The following is a 16,463-nucleotide window of genomic DNA, read 5'->3' as shown; positions in this document are numbered from 1 at the left end:
ATGTTATTTTTATTATTAATCTCTCAATTAATACATTAAATAAATTTTTTTGTTTGTATGTACCTCTCCTCTTGAAAAATAGCCGATATACGCCCTTAGTCACGTATAACGATATTCTTGGTAATAAATTTCGGATATATACTATATAATATAAGTACCAGCTGGCTGCTATATAGAATAATGAATACATGACCTACGATCGGTTTAAGCTATAATATAGTACATACCTATGCCCTATTATGTACATTATAAAAGCATATACAGAATAATATTAAAATAGTTTGATTTGTAAGCGGGCTTACAATATTATACGTCGTATAGGCCGCGACATGAGTCAGGGGTGGTTTGGACAATCTAATGCAGATAATGACGTATTTGGCGATAAGAGATATATCCAATAATAAACCGATGGGCCCCACCGCGTGGTCTTATCTCTGTGAATAGGCGGCGGCCATGGTCGAGCATTTGAGTCAATATGTTCCGATTTTTCAAACGAATAATTCGATTATTTCTGTACAATACGCGTCCCGGTGCAGATGACTGAGGAGTCTTATATCATTAAATATTATTTATTATACTGAGGTTACGCGAGCGTGCACCGGTTTTCATATTATTAAATTATTACTGTTGTTGTTTTTACTGTCGTATACCTATTTCACCACTAAACATTTTTTTTTATTTCACCTTTTCCTATTATATTAAAAAGTATAACGTCATGCCAGTATCGTGAGTTTTGAGGTGCTTTTCATCATCACCGTCGTATTTTTCTTCTCAGACCACGGCTGTTGCTTTGAAAATGTTCATAAACGATTTTCCATTCATGGAGTCCATGCCGTCCAACAACAATAATTTCGTACTCAAGTCCGAACCGTTTAGTGAAGGCATTTACAATGGGAACGTTTGGATCACAGGTAATAATTGCGACAACGATCGTTATACAACACGACTCGTGATTTATAGGTATAATGAAAACGGATTGACAAGTCGTTGTAAATAGGTAATGGGTAGGTAGAGAAGCATAATATGTATTATTAGATATTATGCACAACTAATATTATTCTATTTATATTCGATTTTCCAATCAAAACCATAATACTGTACACGATGATAATATCAACTGTACTTATATTATTTATATTCATAAATTATAATATACCTCCTATATACACTATATATATTATATTACTTGTATGAATATATAGGTAATATTATAATAGTGCACATACGGCATAGGTATTATACGTAATTATACTGAATTATGCAGTTTGTGTAATATATGGTTTTATTACATTTTCCAATTATATTATTATGATTATTATTATTATTGATCATATTATTATTGTGTCAGTAATAATTCGTAAGCATTATCAGCAACTATATTTCCTGTTTGTTCATTTGCCATTGGGAAACAAGTTTTGAACGCTATTTTAGCCTATTTGCTTGTTATATTTTAAAATATTACTGTCGTCTTAAATGTCCCGAAAAACAATATAGGTACTATATGTCTACAGGTTCTTTAACATTATATTCCAACAAATTCATTATTAAATTATTATTTTTATTTTAAGTATCACCTTTTACGTTTGTTGTGTTTTTAATAGCTTTATAATATAATGTAGGACGTGTAGGTCCCGACTAAATTTAAAATCTTTCATCGACGTTTTTGTTTGCATGTATTTGTGATGATATCAAATTGATCTAATTGTACGGTTCTTGACATTAGCGAACGTCTACTACTCTACTCCTTCGAATAATGAATAGATTTATTTTTCGAATATATTTTGTTATCATTACTACGGGATAAAGATACTGTGAACTGTAACTTTGTGGTAGCTGCAGTGAACCACGGTTGCAGAATGTAGAAAGTAAATTATACTCTGGACTGAGAGTGATAGTCCGGGCTGTGAGAGGTATTATGACAATAATATAATGCCTTATTAATAGTGTAATATTGATCTATTTATATTATATAATACTATATACCTATTATATACCTATTTTTCACGTTTGGCTGAAAACTGTTTTAATGTTTATAAGTTTTATTTTTTTGTTTTAAATGAAATTAATAATACGAAATGGATAATAGTACACTAGTGTACTAATTACCAGTCATAATATTATACTGATCGTGTTTAATTAATACATTTTATATTTTTATCATTTTATAAATCATAGTATAGATATATCATATTGCGGTGCATTGATATAAAATATAATGATGGAACTATTAATTACCAATAGTCAATACCCAGCAGTATGATTACAAATATAACATGAGCAATTTAAAATTAATTTCAATTTAGGATATTCCACGATATTTTAACCATTTCCAGTACGCCAGTACCTATTAGTATTATCTAATAACTAGTTAATGTCCAATAAGCATCTGTGTACTAACTAGTATCTCAGTACTCAGTGTCTGGATCGATCGCCGAGTGTTTACGGATTATCACGATATTAACTCAAAAACTATACGATATTATTTATTTTATGCGATTTTATCACTCATTTTAGTAATTATTACCTATAAAACTAACCATATTAATATAATTATGTATTATTATATATTGTTAATAATTGTTATAGTGTAAAAAATATATATTATTTTAACGAGTATAGTTCTGGTATTGGTATAATATGTGTAATAGTTTTTTAGTATTAAAAAGTCGATGGGCGACTTCCCCTTTCCGTCAATAAATTCTCATCAAATTCACCCATAGTATAAACTTGTAAATATTATACTAAATGTTGTTCAATAAAAAATAAAAAAAATAAATAAAATCTGTTCCAAATTGTACGATATAAAATGAGAACATATTTTAATACATTATTATTTAATATCATTAAATTTACAAATAATGAAAATATGTCATACTATGATGTTGAAACAAATTCTATACTCTGTCCAGCGAGAGAACACTCGGCAGTCCAACAAAAATCGGTTCTTTGCGCATCCCCACGTGACCCTCTGCCACAGTGGTACCGGTGCCGCGGCATGCGCAGAATCGGCGTGTTCTCTCGCTGGATAGAGAGAGATGCGAAAAATGGCGAAAATGTTTACAATTCCAGCACAAAATATTCTCGATGAGTATTAATTAAAACACGCATACTATTAGGTGCATGACAAAATAGATAGGCATCATCACAGTTTTTTGATACGCATCCTCCGCTCTTTACTTCACCGCTATATCGTAGTTCTTCCATTCTTATTGGCTGTCAATCATATACATTATACATGCATGTATAGCATAGAAAAAAATCGATCAATCAGAAGTGGGAACTATGACATGGGCCGGAGGTGAAGGAGATGCGCATACTGAAAAAAACTATTACAACTGTGATGATATCCATATCTATTTTGTCATGCTATTAGGTAAACCGACTTGCATTAGGTACCTATCTTTTTAATTTTTAGGTCAATAAGTTTGAGATTTTTAATTAACTCATCCATCAAAGCATGTATAGAACAACTTTTGTTTATTTTATATTTCAAATAGTATAGGTATACCTATAGTTAGCTGATCAACACGTAATATTTATCATTCGTCTTATCACATCAATTAAATAGGTAGGTATTCTGTAACATATCCATATCGGAAAAATTATGTTATTTACAATTATAATTTTTAAAAAAATAGCTCAACATTTGTTAACCGTGGTTTCATGTTTGTACATATAATACAAAACAATAAGATATTATGATCATTTTTTATTCAATTAATTAGCTACATTTCAAAATAAAGTCTATAGATAAGTCCCTATATGAATATTTTGAATTATTTCAGAATTTTAAAGTTAACTATAAATGTTTTTAACATGTTAAGGCTAAATAAACTACTTTTGAAAAATATTTTTCAATGAAAGTAACAGCTATAGTACATCTAACGCTATAGCTAGTTACAACATTAGGTAGGTACTTCAAAGTTATCACATTGTGTTTTCATTTAGGGTAATTTTGTTTACGAAAAATTCGATAATTTCTAGTTAACTGCACGCTATGTATGTTTTTTTTTTTTAAATATAAAAATCCTATTATAGTTTGTCGGACACCAGGGTAGGTATTCTATGCATTTTTTGTACATTGCTTTAAATATTGTATTTGCTATTTGTGTAACAATAATAGTGCTAATACTGCATTATTGCATGTACAGTATCGCTCTACAAAATACAAATAGATGAGTATACGCTATACTCTCGAGTCCCGACCCTATTATTGATTTTAATCCTATAATGTACCTAACAATAAAATAATCAATGCACCTACAGGTAAAATGTTGATAATCTTTGATCTTTCCTCAATTGGCCTCTTAAATGCTTATAAAATAAAAATGCATCTTAAAACCAAATGTATAATAATATGAGATATTGATGTGTAGGTAGCTGATGTTGTATTATAATAATTAATACACATACATCTGATTATTCGTGCTCGAGTCTTACACTATCATATTTTTATTTTAAGTTTTTAGAAATCTCTTTATTATATAACAACAACTTATATTCATATTTAATATTATTTATCCATGATATTACTAATGGTGTAATGAAAAACTAATGTTTGTTCATTATATGATAATTTATAAGTTTATTATGTACACCGTTATACCATTAATATATTAAAGAAGTGTAAAATATTGATTTATTAATTTTAGATTAAAACTAATTTAAATAAAATATGCTCGAAAATATTCTTGATTTTCGAACATTAAAATGTTTTCTATTGCTTATTTATATATCCATAAAATATAAAAAAGTAACTACAATAGGTATGAAACATATTGCAATTTATTGTAATGTAATTTTTATGTAATTAATATACATAACAGTCTTTAAACAATAATAAGATGTAGAATATGAAATATTTATAATACAGTAATATAGGTACATTAAAAATTGTTCCTAGGTTATATACAAATACCGAGATACATAGGTAATGTAATATATTTTGTTGTTTGTTTGCTATGGAAGGTGTTTATTATATGAAGTATGAACATGAATCAACAATAGAAAAACCTTTATGTAAATTATGTAACACATCGATTTTTTTTTTATAATATTATTGTATTATCATTAGGACACATATTAACACAATTAAAAAAGGTAGGTACCGCTCTGGTGTCAATAGGTGTCGAGTAGGTCACTGTAATGGATGTGTTAAGTTTGATATATTAGTCTATACATAAACGATTCTGTGCGGTCGTGCAGAGATAGTCTGTCAGCCTATGTCAAGTATATTTCATATTTTTATGATATTATGTTTTTTGATATTGCTGTTAAAATAACTTAATTCACTATTAGTATTACGGAAGGTTGATTTATTTTTTGCTGAAAACATTGCATTTATTATATTAGTTAATTTTTAATGATTATAATATTATAGCCTATAATCTATAATTATATTCTATTGTATTATTGTTATAAACTGTTGAATCTATACCGTTTTACAGTAGGACAGTGTGAATGTTATAAATAGATTAAAGGCTATAGCTTTTAATTAATCTAAATATTTTGATAATGTCATTGTATATAGTAAAATTTATATTTGTATAAGTCTACAGAAAAAATGTTTTCAAATTACACCAAAATAACTAACATCGTTATTCTCCGTTTAATAAATATCTAATATCGTCCAAATTTGAATTTTTAAGTCTAAAAAAAAAACTGTTAATACCTATATATTTTATATTTTTTGGTTACAATATTAACTACTTATGAGAAACCTTTTTTTAAGTTTTCAATCCTTAGCTCTTAAAATTGAACGATTCATACATTTTTAACTACTAAATAATTTGCAAATTGTTGTGATATTGATGAATTTTGTCAACATTTGAACTTTGAATGCTTAAAAAAGTCATTCAAATTTTAAAGTTTTCGACCGAGTGAAAATCAAACAATATAGGTACATTGCATGTTGTGCTGCATCACCGTACAAAATAAAAGATTAATATTTAAAAAAATATGGCCCTTAATCCTTATACCTTATTTTTTTTACGGCCTTTAAAACCACACATCCAAACATAAAAAAAATAATAAATTTGATTTTTGACCAACAAATGAGAATGCTAAGATGTTTCTTAGAATATTCGTCTTCTTATTATAAAGATTATTATTATTATAAATAGTACTAAACGCTAACAGTCCAATAATAAATTTAAAATCCTTATTTGTTCTTTACTTATTTTTCCTATTGATGTAATCCTAGTATTTTCATTTGTAATATACCTAACAAAATTGAATAATATTATAGATTTGCATTATGGTTTTAATAACTATAATATGTTAGTATCGGAAATAAAAAAAAAAAAAAAAACAGAAAATGCATAGGCTCATAGGTACTATGTCTGAACTATACACCAGTTTTCTTATATATTGTTGAAATATCAAGACGTATCATGTACTTGTTGTAAGACATTTTTTGAACTTTGTATATGATGAGTCCTGCCCCCCACGAAATAAACCGGTGGGACGGCAACGGCGTGACATTTTCGTGTGTGCGTGTAGGTACCAGCGATGCAGCACTACCTCATAGTGCTGTTTTGCCGGCAAACGCACGTGGGACAAACTATCGAACTGTATCATAATAAATAAAATAAAATATTATTAAATCATCGTCATCGCGATGATATCATGTAACACTGTGCAATGTGCGGTATACCCGAGTTTAACACGGCGCTGATGTGGTATGCGGTAAAACCGCCGCGTGCGCCGTGTCTCGTGCGACAGGGTTGCCTATTGCCGTTAAATACACATAATATTATTATTATCATAAGCACGAATAACGATAAAAATTCAAATATAATATAATACTATAAATCAATCGTATAATAATAATAATATGATATATTATATTGTATAGGAATGATAAAAGCGTGGTGCACAGAGTGCTCAATAACACCACAATAATTGTATTATGATATCAGTACCTATATTATAGTTTTTTGTTGTGTATATATTATTGTGCGCTGTGCGGTATACCTATACAATACATACGTCTTATTATTGTCGGCGTGTAGGTAAATTATATACACCGGACAAAGTCCGCGGCCAGAGATGAAATTGTATTATCTGTTGGTTTTCATGATATCCAAACCGCGAGCAGTGCACATATAATATATATATATATATATATATACGCGCACACACGCACACTTTAGTGATAAAACCTAGTAAATAAGGTAATTTGAATATTAATTTGTAAACACAAATACGATAATGTCAAAAACGACGGTATAGGCACCTGGTCATAGGTAGGTGCGCGCGGCAGTAAATCGAGAAACGCTGTCCGGTGTGTATATTATCGCAGACGGCTGCGCGGTATATTTTAATAATATTATATATTATGTTGTCCGCGTATGCTGTAGGCCTCCATCATGCCCGACCGTTACTATTGTTCTAGAATTATTTACGTTTTCTTTTTGATCATCATTATTGTAATATCATTGTAAAAATATTTTCCGCGTCCGTCCGTCCGTCGCCACCGAACGTCGCGTTCTCTTGTGTAAACATATTTCGACTGTCCCGTTCATAATATATTATAATAAAATCGTAGGTATAGGACAAAGTTCAACAGTGTCCTGTGCACTATAGTAGTACAACCACCTAAGCGGAAATGTGTAAGTTATTTATTCATAAATACGTTATTATTATTGAATTGCGTTGGTTTTCGGTACGTGATTTGTTTTTGGTGGTGTTCATCAGCTTATAATAGTACCTACATAGGTAATATTATTATATACATTCACCACAGTTAGGTATACCAGACTGTGGTTCCACTGGTATAATATTGTAACATATATACATATAGGTATATTATACACGGCTCTAAAAACTCTAAACAGTATTCACTATTCAAATGCATAATAATTATTATTATTATTACCTTTCAATTATCATACTTGCCGCACCAGCACTATAAGCGATGGTCAACAAGTGAATAGTTTCTTATACCTTAACTCGCAAACACGATGCAGTTTTTAATACAATATCCATGTGTAATTGTTGCATTTAGAACGCCCTTATAATAACTAATTTTGGGGGAATACGTAAAAATAAATGGTAGTTGGATTCAAAATTCAAAATAAATATATGAACCTATATAAGGTAACGGTCGTCCAGTCGTAAATAGTTTTTGGGAAATGTCATTGTGGATGTTATTTCTATTATTTCATTCGCTGCAGAGTAGGTACCGATTGCAAACGCCTCAACATTTCGACATTTTTCTTTGTTCTAAAAATCAAACAGTGTGGCAAATGTAGTAAGTAAATATTAGTTTTCGCCGTCGAGACCGTTGCGATTGTTTTATCCGGGTGTAACGTTCAATATTGCTTCTCCCCCTTCAGAAATAGGTAAATTGAAACGAAACGAAATATTTCTGCGCTGTATATTAGTGCCCACAGTGTTTGTAAGTATAATATACCTATTAGGTACCATAGATTATCAATTATCATAGGTACACAAACAGTGTATACATTGATAAGTCCGAACAAATAACCATTACCATAATGGTAATAAATAATTGAGTTATTTTTAAATATGTATATAGACATATTCATATTTCATTAAATAGTATTTAAATTGTATAGTAACAAAATAATGGTACTTATTGAAATAATTGTTTATCTATGCCTCGAAAAAAAAATTGTATTTTCTGACCTACAAAACTACGCTAGGACTGAAGCATCATGATACCTATACAATAATCACTTCCCCTTTAACTATGTTTTCTATCATAGTCACAGGCCACAAACATATTTATTGCGCTATATTTTTTATATAAATATATTATTATATTAGTGAACCAAACGTTATTTGGTGCATTTTATTTTTTAACGTCGGTCAAATCACGTATGTACAATACGATTTATTGGCGTTTTGATTTATTGCTTTTAATTTTTAACAGCAACATATTGCGAACATCGTATATAGCATAGAAAAGAGATTATATTATGGTATATAGGTACCTACGCCATGTATAAATCATATTAGATATTACGTAATGTATATCGATTATAAATTTTTCGCAGCCGTAATGAAAGATGGCTGTATAGCTAAAAATTGGGAGATATTTCACATATTATGGCAACCTCTGCTAAATTACTGAAAACGCTATTATAGCTATAATACATAAAATTATATACTGAGAATTGTAATTTTATAGGTGATTCAACACTGGTACAGTGGTACCCACTATAATCTATAACTAAAACTCTTCTGCATGATCGTATGTTAAACTTGGTTGTACGCGAGGTTTGGCTATAATGGCCAATGATCAAACTATGTATCTAATTTGTATTGTTTGTACTTTGTAGAAATACCCATAGACCATAATATTGCAAATATAGTACTTATATAGTATAATGTTAATGTATTATTTATAAATATTTATCCATATCTTGGCATCTGCCTGTCCCACGTCTTTTAGAAAGACTCAGCATCTTCGGGTACGAAATCGAACCAAGTAACGTGACTTTTTTATCTCCGGGCCAAACCAACTCAACAATAAATGCATCTTTAGAGAGAATGATGCGAGACAGCAATGCTTATCATTAGTACTTAGTAGGTACTACGTCATTAGTACCCCACATTTACACATATTTTCTTTGAGTTTTTTTTTTATTTTCTCCATCAATTATCTTGTTATCTATACGCAAATAATCGTCATTATAACTAAAAGTCTTTGGGCGTTAAAGATTTTAAATAAAAAAATATTTGACTGTAATTTATTTTTGAGATGTAGTTATCTTAGGGCCTAGGGGGGTCCTAATTTATAACACCCACTATAATTGTGTATGATAGTATTAGAAAAATATCGTTTCAAGTAAATTAAGGGAAACTGATTTATAGCAGAATCGGACCTCAACGGCATGCCGGTCCACCGCGAGCAGACCTATTTGCAGGCCATCGACGCGCCGCAGGTACACTCGCCGCCCATGACCAATCAGAACCAGGCGTGCTCCATCTGCGGCGACCGGGCGACTGGAAAACACTACGGAGCGGCGTCCTGTGACGGCTGCAAGGGATTCTTCCGGCGGTCCGTCCGCAAGAGTCATTTCTATTCGTGCAGGTGAGTCGCGTCATTGCGGATTATTATATTTTTTAAATTGTCTTTTAGTTTTCCACCACGACAACTTACTGCCGATTTTGTTGTGTACCATTTACCTACCTATATATAACATTAATATTACCACGGTATAAACTAACACCGTTTTTTCGCGTCTCTGTCCCGGCAGATTTTCAAGAAACTGCATCGTCAACAAGGACAAGCGCAATCAGTGTCGATACTGTCGTTTGCGGAAATGCTTCAAAGCCGGGATGCGAAAAGAAGGTAAGTCGCGACAGACAAGTCACGGATTATTCGACAGCACAATCGATTATTTGACTTAATAGTTAATAATATTACAACGTATCTCTATCATAGTGTTAAATAATTACATCGTTTTCATGAACTGTTTAGCCGTGCAGAACGAACGCGACCGAATCAACTGCAGACGACCCAGTTACGAGGAGCAACCGTGCGCCAGCGGTTTGTCCGTCACGTCGCTGTTGAACGCCGAAATCTTGTCTCGCAGCGAATCCGATGCAAGTGCTAATATAATTGATAACGTTTTAATAACAATATAGTTACAAATGTACAGTGTGTATCGCTTTAAAAGCACCGGAAGTGCGTGGTTTCATTCAAAAATAAAAAATTTCGTTTTCGCTGCAACATGTTTTCCATTCAGAATAATTTAGAATAGTTTCACGGTCGTTATGACGAATAGTATTACAATAATTATTTATAAACCACATAGTTCTATCCATAGAATTATTAACATTTTAATTTAAAGCGTCGTAACATTGTAGTAAATTATATAATATGTATAGTTATAGTACCTATATACAAGTAAGAAATGAAATAGTTTCGAGTAAGATATTCAAAAACCAACAGGTCAAATATTCATATCCGTTAAATTAACATTTAAAATTCGATAATCGAATATGAGAATAAAACTAATTTTCGTATAAATTTCTTAAAAAATAAAAGTTTTCCTATGCAAAAACTTCGAGAAAAAAAATTAATAATTTAATAGGTACCTTATTTAGGTCAATATTTTTTGTTTATCCATCATAATATCAGAGTCGGAGTCCTATACAAGATATACAGTATATTAATATATTATAATATAATATATATTTATATTATTATTAGGTAGGAACAGCATACGTGATATTTTTAGATATGTACAAAAAAAAAACTAAGTACTAAAAATCCAGATTTATAATATATAATAAAGTTTTGGTGTCCTCAAGAGTGACATTCTCGTGATAACCCCCATCCATTGCTTAATGGTCCTCAATATAATAACTATCAGGTGTCGGGCAGAAATAATACTTTTGACCGATCAAAGCATCTTTTTACCGGTTTCATTAGAATCGTTGCATTTATTATTAATATTATTGTCACCATATTATACTACCTATGTCTAAAAATAATAAATTTCTCGTATTGCTATTCTTAACGACGACCGATATTTATTACGATTTATGATGTCTACAGACGGCTGAGGACACTAATCTAGCGAACAAGCACGTGGCGAACATCGGGGACGTGTGCGAGTCCATGAAAACCCAATTGCTCTTCCTGGTCGACTGGGCCAAGCGCATACCCGCGTTTACAGAACTCCAGCTGAACGACCAGGTACGATACAATATCCGTTTCCGTTTTTTCGCGAGGGGGCTGATGAGTACCTATATACATCGTTACGTAACGTGTCGCACTGTTCTATGATATAGGTTTCGCTGTTGCGGGCTCACGCGGGTGAACACTTGCTCTTGGGTTTGGCCAAGAGGTCGTTGATGCTCAAGGACGTGCTGCTGCTGGGAAACAATCGCGTTATAACCCGTCACGTACCCGGTAAGTGAAAACTAATTATTGCAACCAATAAATAATAATCTAAATAATAGTAAGTAATACTGCACCAGTTGAAAAATAAAATATTACATTGTGTGGTGCGAATAGTCAACAATTTGTGTTGGTATTCTAGTCTCTAGTCGTCCCCCAATCTATTGACTGTGTAGCGGCGGCGTCAATGTTGAGTATTAATTTTTAATATGCCCCTGGCCTCGTGTATTCGTATAGCTTTTTGGGCCTCGCGTTACAAAAATGTTTATATATTCTGAGGACTCGCCTAAAACCAACTACCCCAGACCTCGCACCACCTTAAGACCGGCTCTGCCAAAAAAAAAAAACACCACTGGGGTGGTCAAACGTGGTTTTGACGATAATTTAATATTATAATAATATAATATATGCGTCTAACATCCAATTATTGTATTTGACCATCAGACAACGGGATCCCGTCGGACTTGGACATAAGCAGAGTTGGTTCACGCGTATTGGACGAGCTTGTCAAACCGTTGAACGACGTGCAGATTGACGACACCGAATTCGCGTGTCTAAAGGCCATCGTATTCTTCGATCCAAGTAAACAAATTTTTAATTTAACAGTAAATATATAGGTACCTATATCACTTTTCCGTTTCGCCGTTATTATGACATGATGCCATGATGCCGGATGCAGTATAGTATTTTGTGTTCTAACTACTATTTGTTGTTACACACTTACACCATAGCGTGCAACTTGATTTTTACAATAGGATTTTTTTTAATTATTTTTTTTTTATGTATACAGACGCCAAAGGCCTAAACGAATCGGACCGTATTAGACGCATGCGCAAGCAAATACACAGAAACCTAGAAGACTACATCAGTGACAGGCAATACGAGACGTGCGGCCGGTTTGCCGAACTGTTGCTCACATTGCCAGCGTTGCAGTCAATTACGTGGCAAATGATCGAACAGATTCAATTCGCAAAGTTATTCGGAATGGCACACATCGAACCACTTTTACAGGAGATGTTACTCGGAGGTATAAACGCGCTTACTTATATACTAATAATAATAATATCAATTATTGTACCTATTAATGAATTCTGATAAGTCAAATGACATACCTACATTAGTTGTATAATTATAGATAGCCTTACAATATAAGTAGAGTGGTTGTATGAGATGAAAATAATGGGCGATGAAAGAGAATGTGTTCAAAATCACAAATAGATTCCTCTAGGGGAATAATTCAGCGAGAGAAGACAGGAATGTTTGGGGGAATACAGACGAGTAAGAAACAATTAGTGACCTAAATAAGGTCAGTGAACCACGGAAGAGAAGGATGCATCTGTGCTATTAGGTTAGTGAGAACCATTGAGGTTGTCTAGCTTTCCAAATGAGATTGCGATGGATTATGAATAGAAAGGCCTGAAGAGGGTATTTTGAAAGTGTAAGAAAAATCAATGATTAAGTATGGAAAGAGAGACGATCCGTGGCTTTATTGCTATTGATGATCCTAGAAAAGTTTTAGTTTTTTAGTGCAGAAATATTGAAGATTGTAAACTTATGAGTTATGATGATGCCTTTATACTTTATAGCCATATTAATATATTATATATGTTTACAATTGATGGATTACAATGTCTATGTCCTATATTATGCACATATGGGTTGGGTTATGTCTTATGTATAAGTATGACAGTATGTTTACTAGGTACCTATGTCAAGTTTTTATAATTATTAATTAGAAATATTTTTACTTTTGAGTACTGTCGTATACGCCGATCACAGATATACACAAATAAACGAACCTTTTAATTACAATAAACACTTTTATTAAAATGTTGACGCTTAATACAACAGTACTTATATATAACGAGTTAATACAATTAGCAACATGTTTTTTTATTACCAATATTTTGGTTATAATTTAGTAAGTAGATAATCAACAAACAACTATAGACAAGGAACGCATACTCAAGCTTATTAGTTATTACCTAGCTACTCTTTGACCTTTATAAGCGAGTAATTTGTAATTACCAACAGCTGAATACTTAATTTTCGAATCATTAAAAAAGACAAGTTAGCTGTCTATTAGGTACTGTATAGGTATCTATAACCTATGTCACTTAATGATTGAATTTATTTAGACATTATTTTGTTTCTGTCATGATACAAACATTTGTGAGGGTTAGTTAAGAGACATTTTAACTTTCAAGCATTTTGAATTACATTTAGAGACATTAAAAGTTTCGGTGTGGTTTGACAGTTTTTTTTTAATCAACAAGATGTCATAGGAAACCCTTAAAATGAAATTATATTAATATTTTTTTTTCTTACTGAACAGGAGCTTCAATCGATCCTGATGCAAATGCCCATCAAGACAACAAAAACATCAATGTCATCAATGTGTCATAAATTAAATAATGCATTGAAATTCCAGAACATCCATTGCGGTTGAACATAGCATCAAATTCTTTATAATATAGCTAGGTATATAGGTTGATAACTTCTATTATCACTTTACATAATATAATGTTAAATGTTGATAATCGTCATAATATATTGCCCCGACTTGTTTGAATAGTAATTTTAACATTGTGATGCTATTAATTTAAATACCTAAACTGGTTAACATACTATTTTTGTTATTGTTTTATTTTTATTTTATTATTATAATTGTAAGACTCTCCTATAATGTATCCCCCTCTCTCTCAATAAATCGAGTAATACAACGGTCAGATTAGGATCTCTTATAACCTACTATACCAAAAAAAAAAAAACAGAATTATTCAATAACCTTGATTAAATATTCAAACTGCCTACTATATCGAAATTACAAACATGTGTACCTTTGTTTGACAAATTATATTTTTTCTATTTATGTTTGATTTATCGTGTTTATTTACTACTATTTCATTGTCAATAATATACAATATAAATACCTATTCAAATTTCAAATACTTTCCAAACTAGTATAACTAATTTGTACATTGCATAGGTAGGTAAATACTAAATTATGTATAATAATTTAATCGTTTTATAGAATTAACAATTTTTATTTAAAATAAACAAGCAAATTGTAATTTATACTTATATTTTGTATATTATAATAATTTATATATTAGTAAGACATAGGCAATAAGATCATAATAATTGTACCTTTTTAAAGAAATCCTTTTTTATTAGAATTTGTAAGTTAATGATTATTTTTATTATTATTATTATTATTATAATTGATCTGTATATTGCATTATTATTGTATATTTTATAATCTAATTTAAACTATAATGTGCTATTCAAAAACAAAAAGATTAATATGCACCTACATAATAATAGTAATATATTTTGTGAAATACGCACTATTATAATAATATAATGATGATGTATCTTTATAATCAATAATATAAGTTATATTGAAAATATATTTTACTGTAGTAATGTAATATATTATATTATATTAAATGTTCGTCAGATTTATAAAAATAAAATATAATATTATTATTGCTTATTATTGTATGTTACTTAATGACATTTTTGGTTGATTATTATTAGTAATAAACTAATAACTAATATATTATAATACAAAGTTATATATGCAACATATCAAATTGGCATACACCATACATCAGAACCAATTTTATATTATTAATTTTAATGTTTGAGAGTTAAAAGCATTTTTAAATTAAAATATTTTACATATTACGTGTAAGTGTGTAACTCACCTAAAAACTGACATACAATCACAGATTTGCTACCTTTAAGTTTGATAATATTTAAATGTAGTATTTACAACAATATTAAAGATAGCAAAACAAACTTGTTTCTGTGGAAAGAAAATTTGATAGCGTTATTATAAGTTTAAGATTGATGTGTCGTTCATTTGTAAGACAAAGACCATACTTGCTGGTGTGACTTCCTCAGATACTTTCATATTTCGAGTGAAATTTGTTATAATCATTTCTTCTCATCACTCATTAAGATATAAATGATTAACACGATTAACTATAGTAAATTAAATGAGCTTTATACGCTTATTACAGACTTTTCATTAAACAAAAAACTGAAAGGCTAATTATAGCATTCCTGCGATTATCTGATTGTAATATTTGTATTGTTCCCCAAGCTGAAAATGTCACTAAAAAACACCAGAAGCCATTGAGTGGAACATAACAGACCAGCTGAACCCCATTCTAAAAATTTAACACACTTCATATATGTATTTTAAATTGTCCACTGTTTCCCTGTACAGTTACTTATTAATCAGGTATTTAAGTAATATAGTTTATGCAGTATATGCACAGATTGCAAGATGTAAACATTAGATGATTTCATGTACTGATTTTGCATTAGTGTTGTGATATAGTATGTATTTTGCACACCATTATTTGGTTTAAGGATATAAATAATTAAAATAAATTTAGGCACTAATAAAGTAAAAGTAAAATAGATTGAAGTAGAAATAGATGTAAGTACTTCAAGTAGGTGGCTAGGTGGCATCACTCATTAAAAATAACCTTGGCGTATAAACACAGACTTAAGTTACAGAAAAAATAAATTTGGATAAATACTTCTAATTTTGCCAACTGCATAA

The 16,463-nt window shown here is 30.5% G+C and overlaps 1 protein-coding gene across 4 annotated transcripts; it reads left to right on the top strand.

Annotated features, from left to right (window-relative positions):
- The first annotated feature begins 490 nt into the window (after positions 1 to 490).
- On the top strand, positions 491 to 15,371 carry LOC132943110 (transcription factor HNF-4 homolog). 4 transcript variants are annotated; one of them, XM_061011922.1, is made up of 9 exons: positions 491 to 911; positions 9,844 to 10,063; positions 10,230 to 10,324; positions 10,454 to 10,578; positions 11,537 to 11,677; positions 11,773 to 11,893; positions 12,326 to 12,463; positions 12,672 to 12,908; positions 14,217 to 15,371. In XM_061011922.1, the coding sequence occupies exons 1-9, from the start codon at positions 797 to 799 to the stop codon at positions 14,285 to 14,287; spliced, it is 1,263 nt and encodes a 420-aa protein (XP_060867905.1). In that variant the 5' UTR covers positions 491 to 796; the 3' UTR covers positions 14,288 to 15,371. The 4 variants fall into 4 exon arrangements, with proteins under 4 accessions (XP_060867905.1, XP_060867906.1, XP_060867907.1 ...); XM_061011923.1 differs by having other exon boundaries at positions 9,847 to 10,063; positions 14,217 to 15,243; XM_061011924.1 differs by lacking the exon at positions 491 to 911 and adding an exon at positions 7,261 to 7,613 and having other exon boundaries at positions 14,217 to 15,247.
- The last annotated feature ends 1,092 nt before the right edge of the window (positions 15,372 to 16,463 follow it).

The sequence above is a fragment of the Metopolophium dirhodum genome, chromosome 4, assembly GCF_019925205.1.
Source record: "Metopolophium dirhodum isolate CAU chromosome 4, ASM1992520v1, whole genome shotgun sequence".
In the NCBI taxonomy this organism is placed as follows: domain Eukaryota; kingdom Metazoa; phylum Arthropoda; class Insecta; order Hemiptera; family Aphididae; genus Metopolophium; species Metopolophium dirhodum.
Note: the sequence above shows the minus strand (reverse complement) of the source record. Positions and strands in the feature narration are given on the sequence as shown.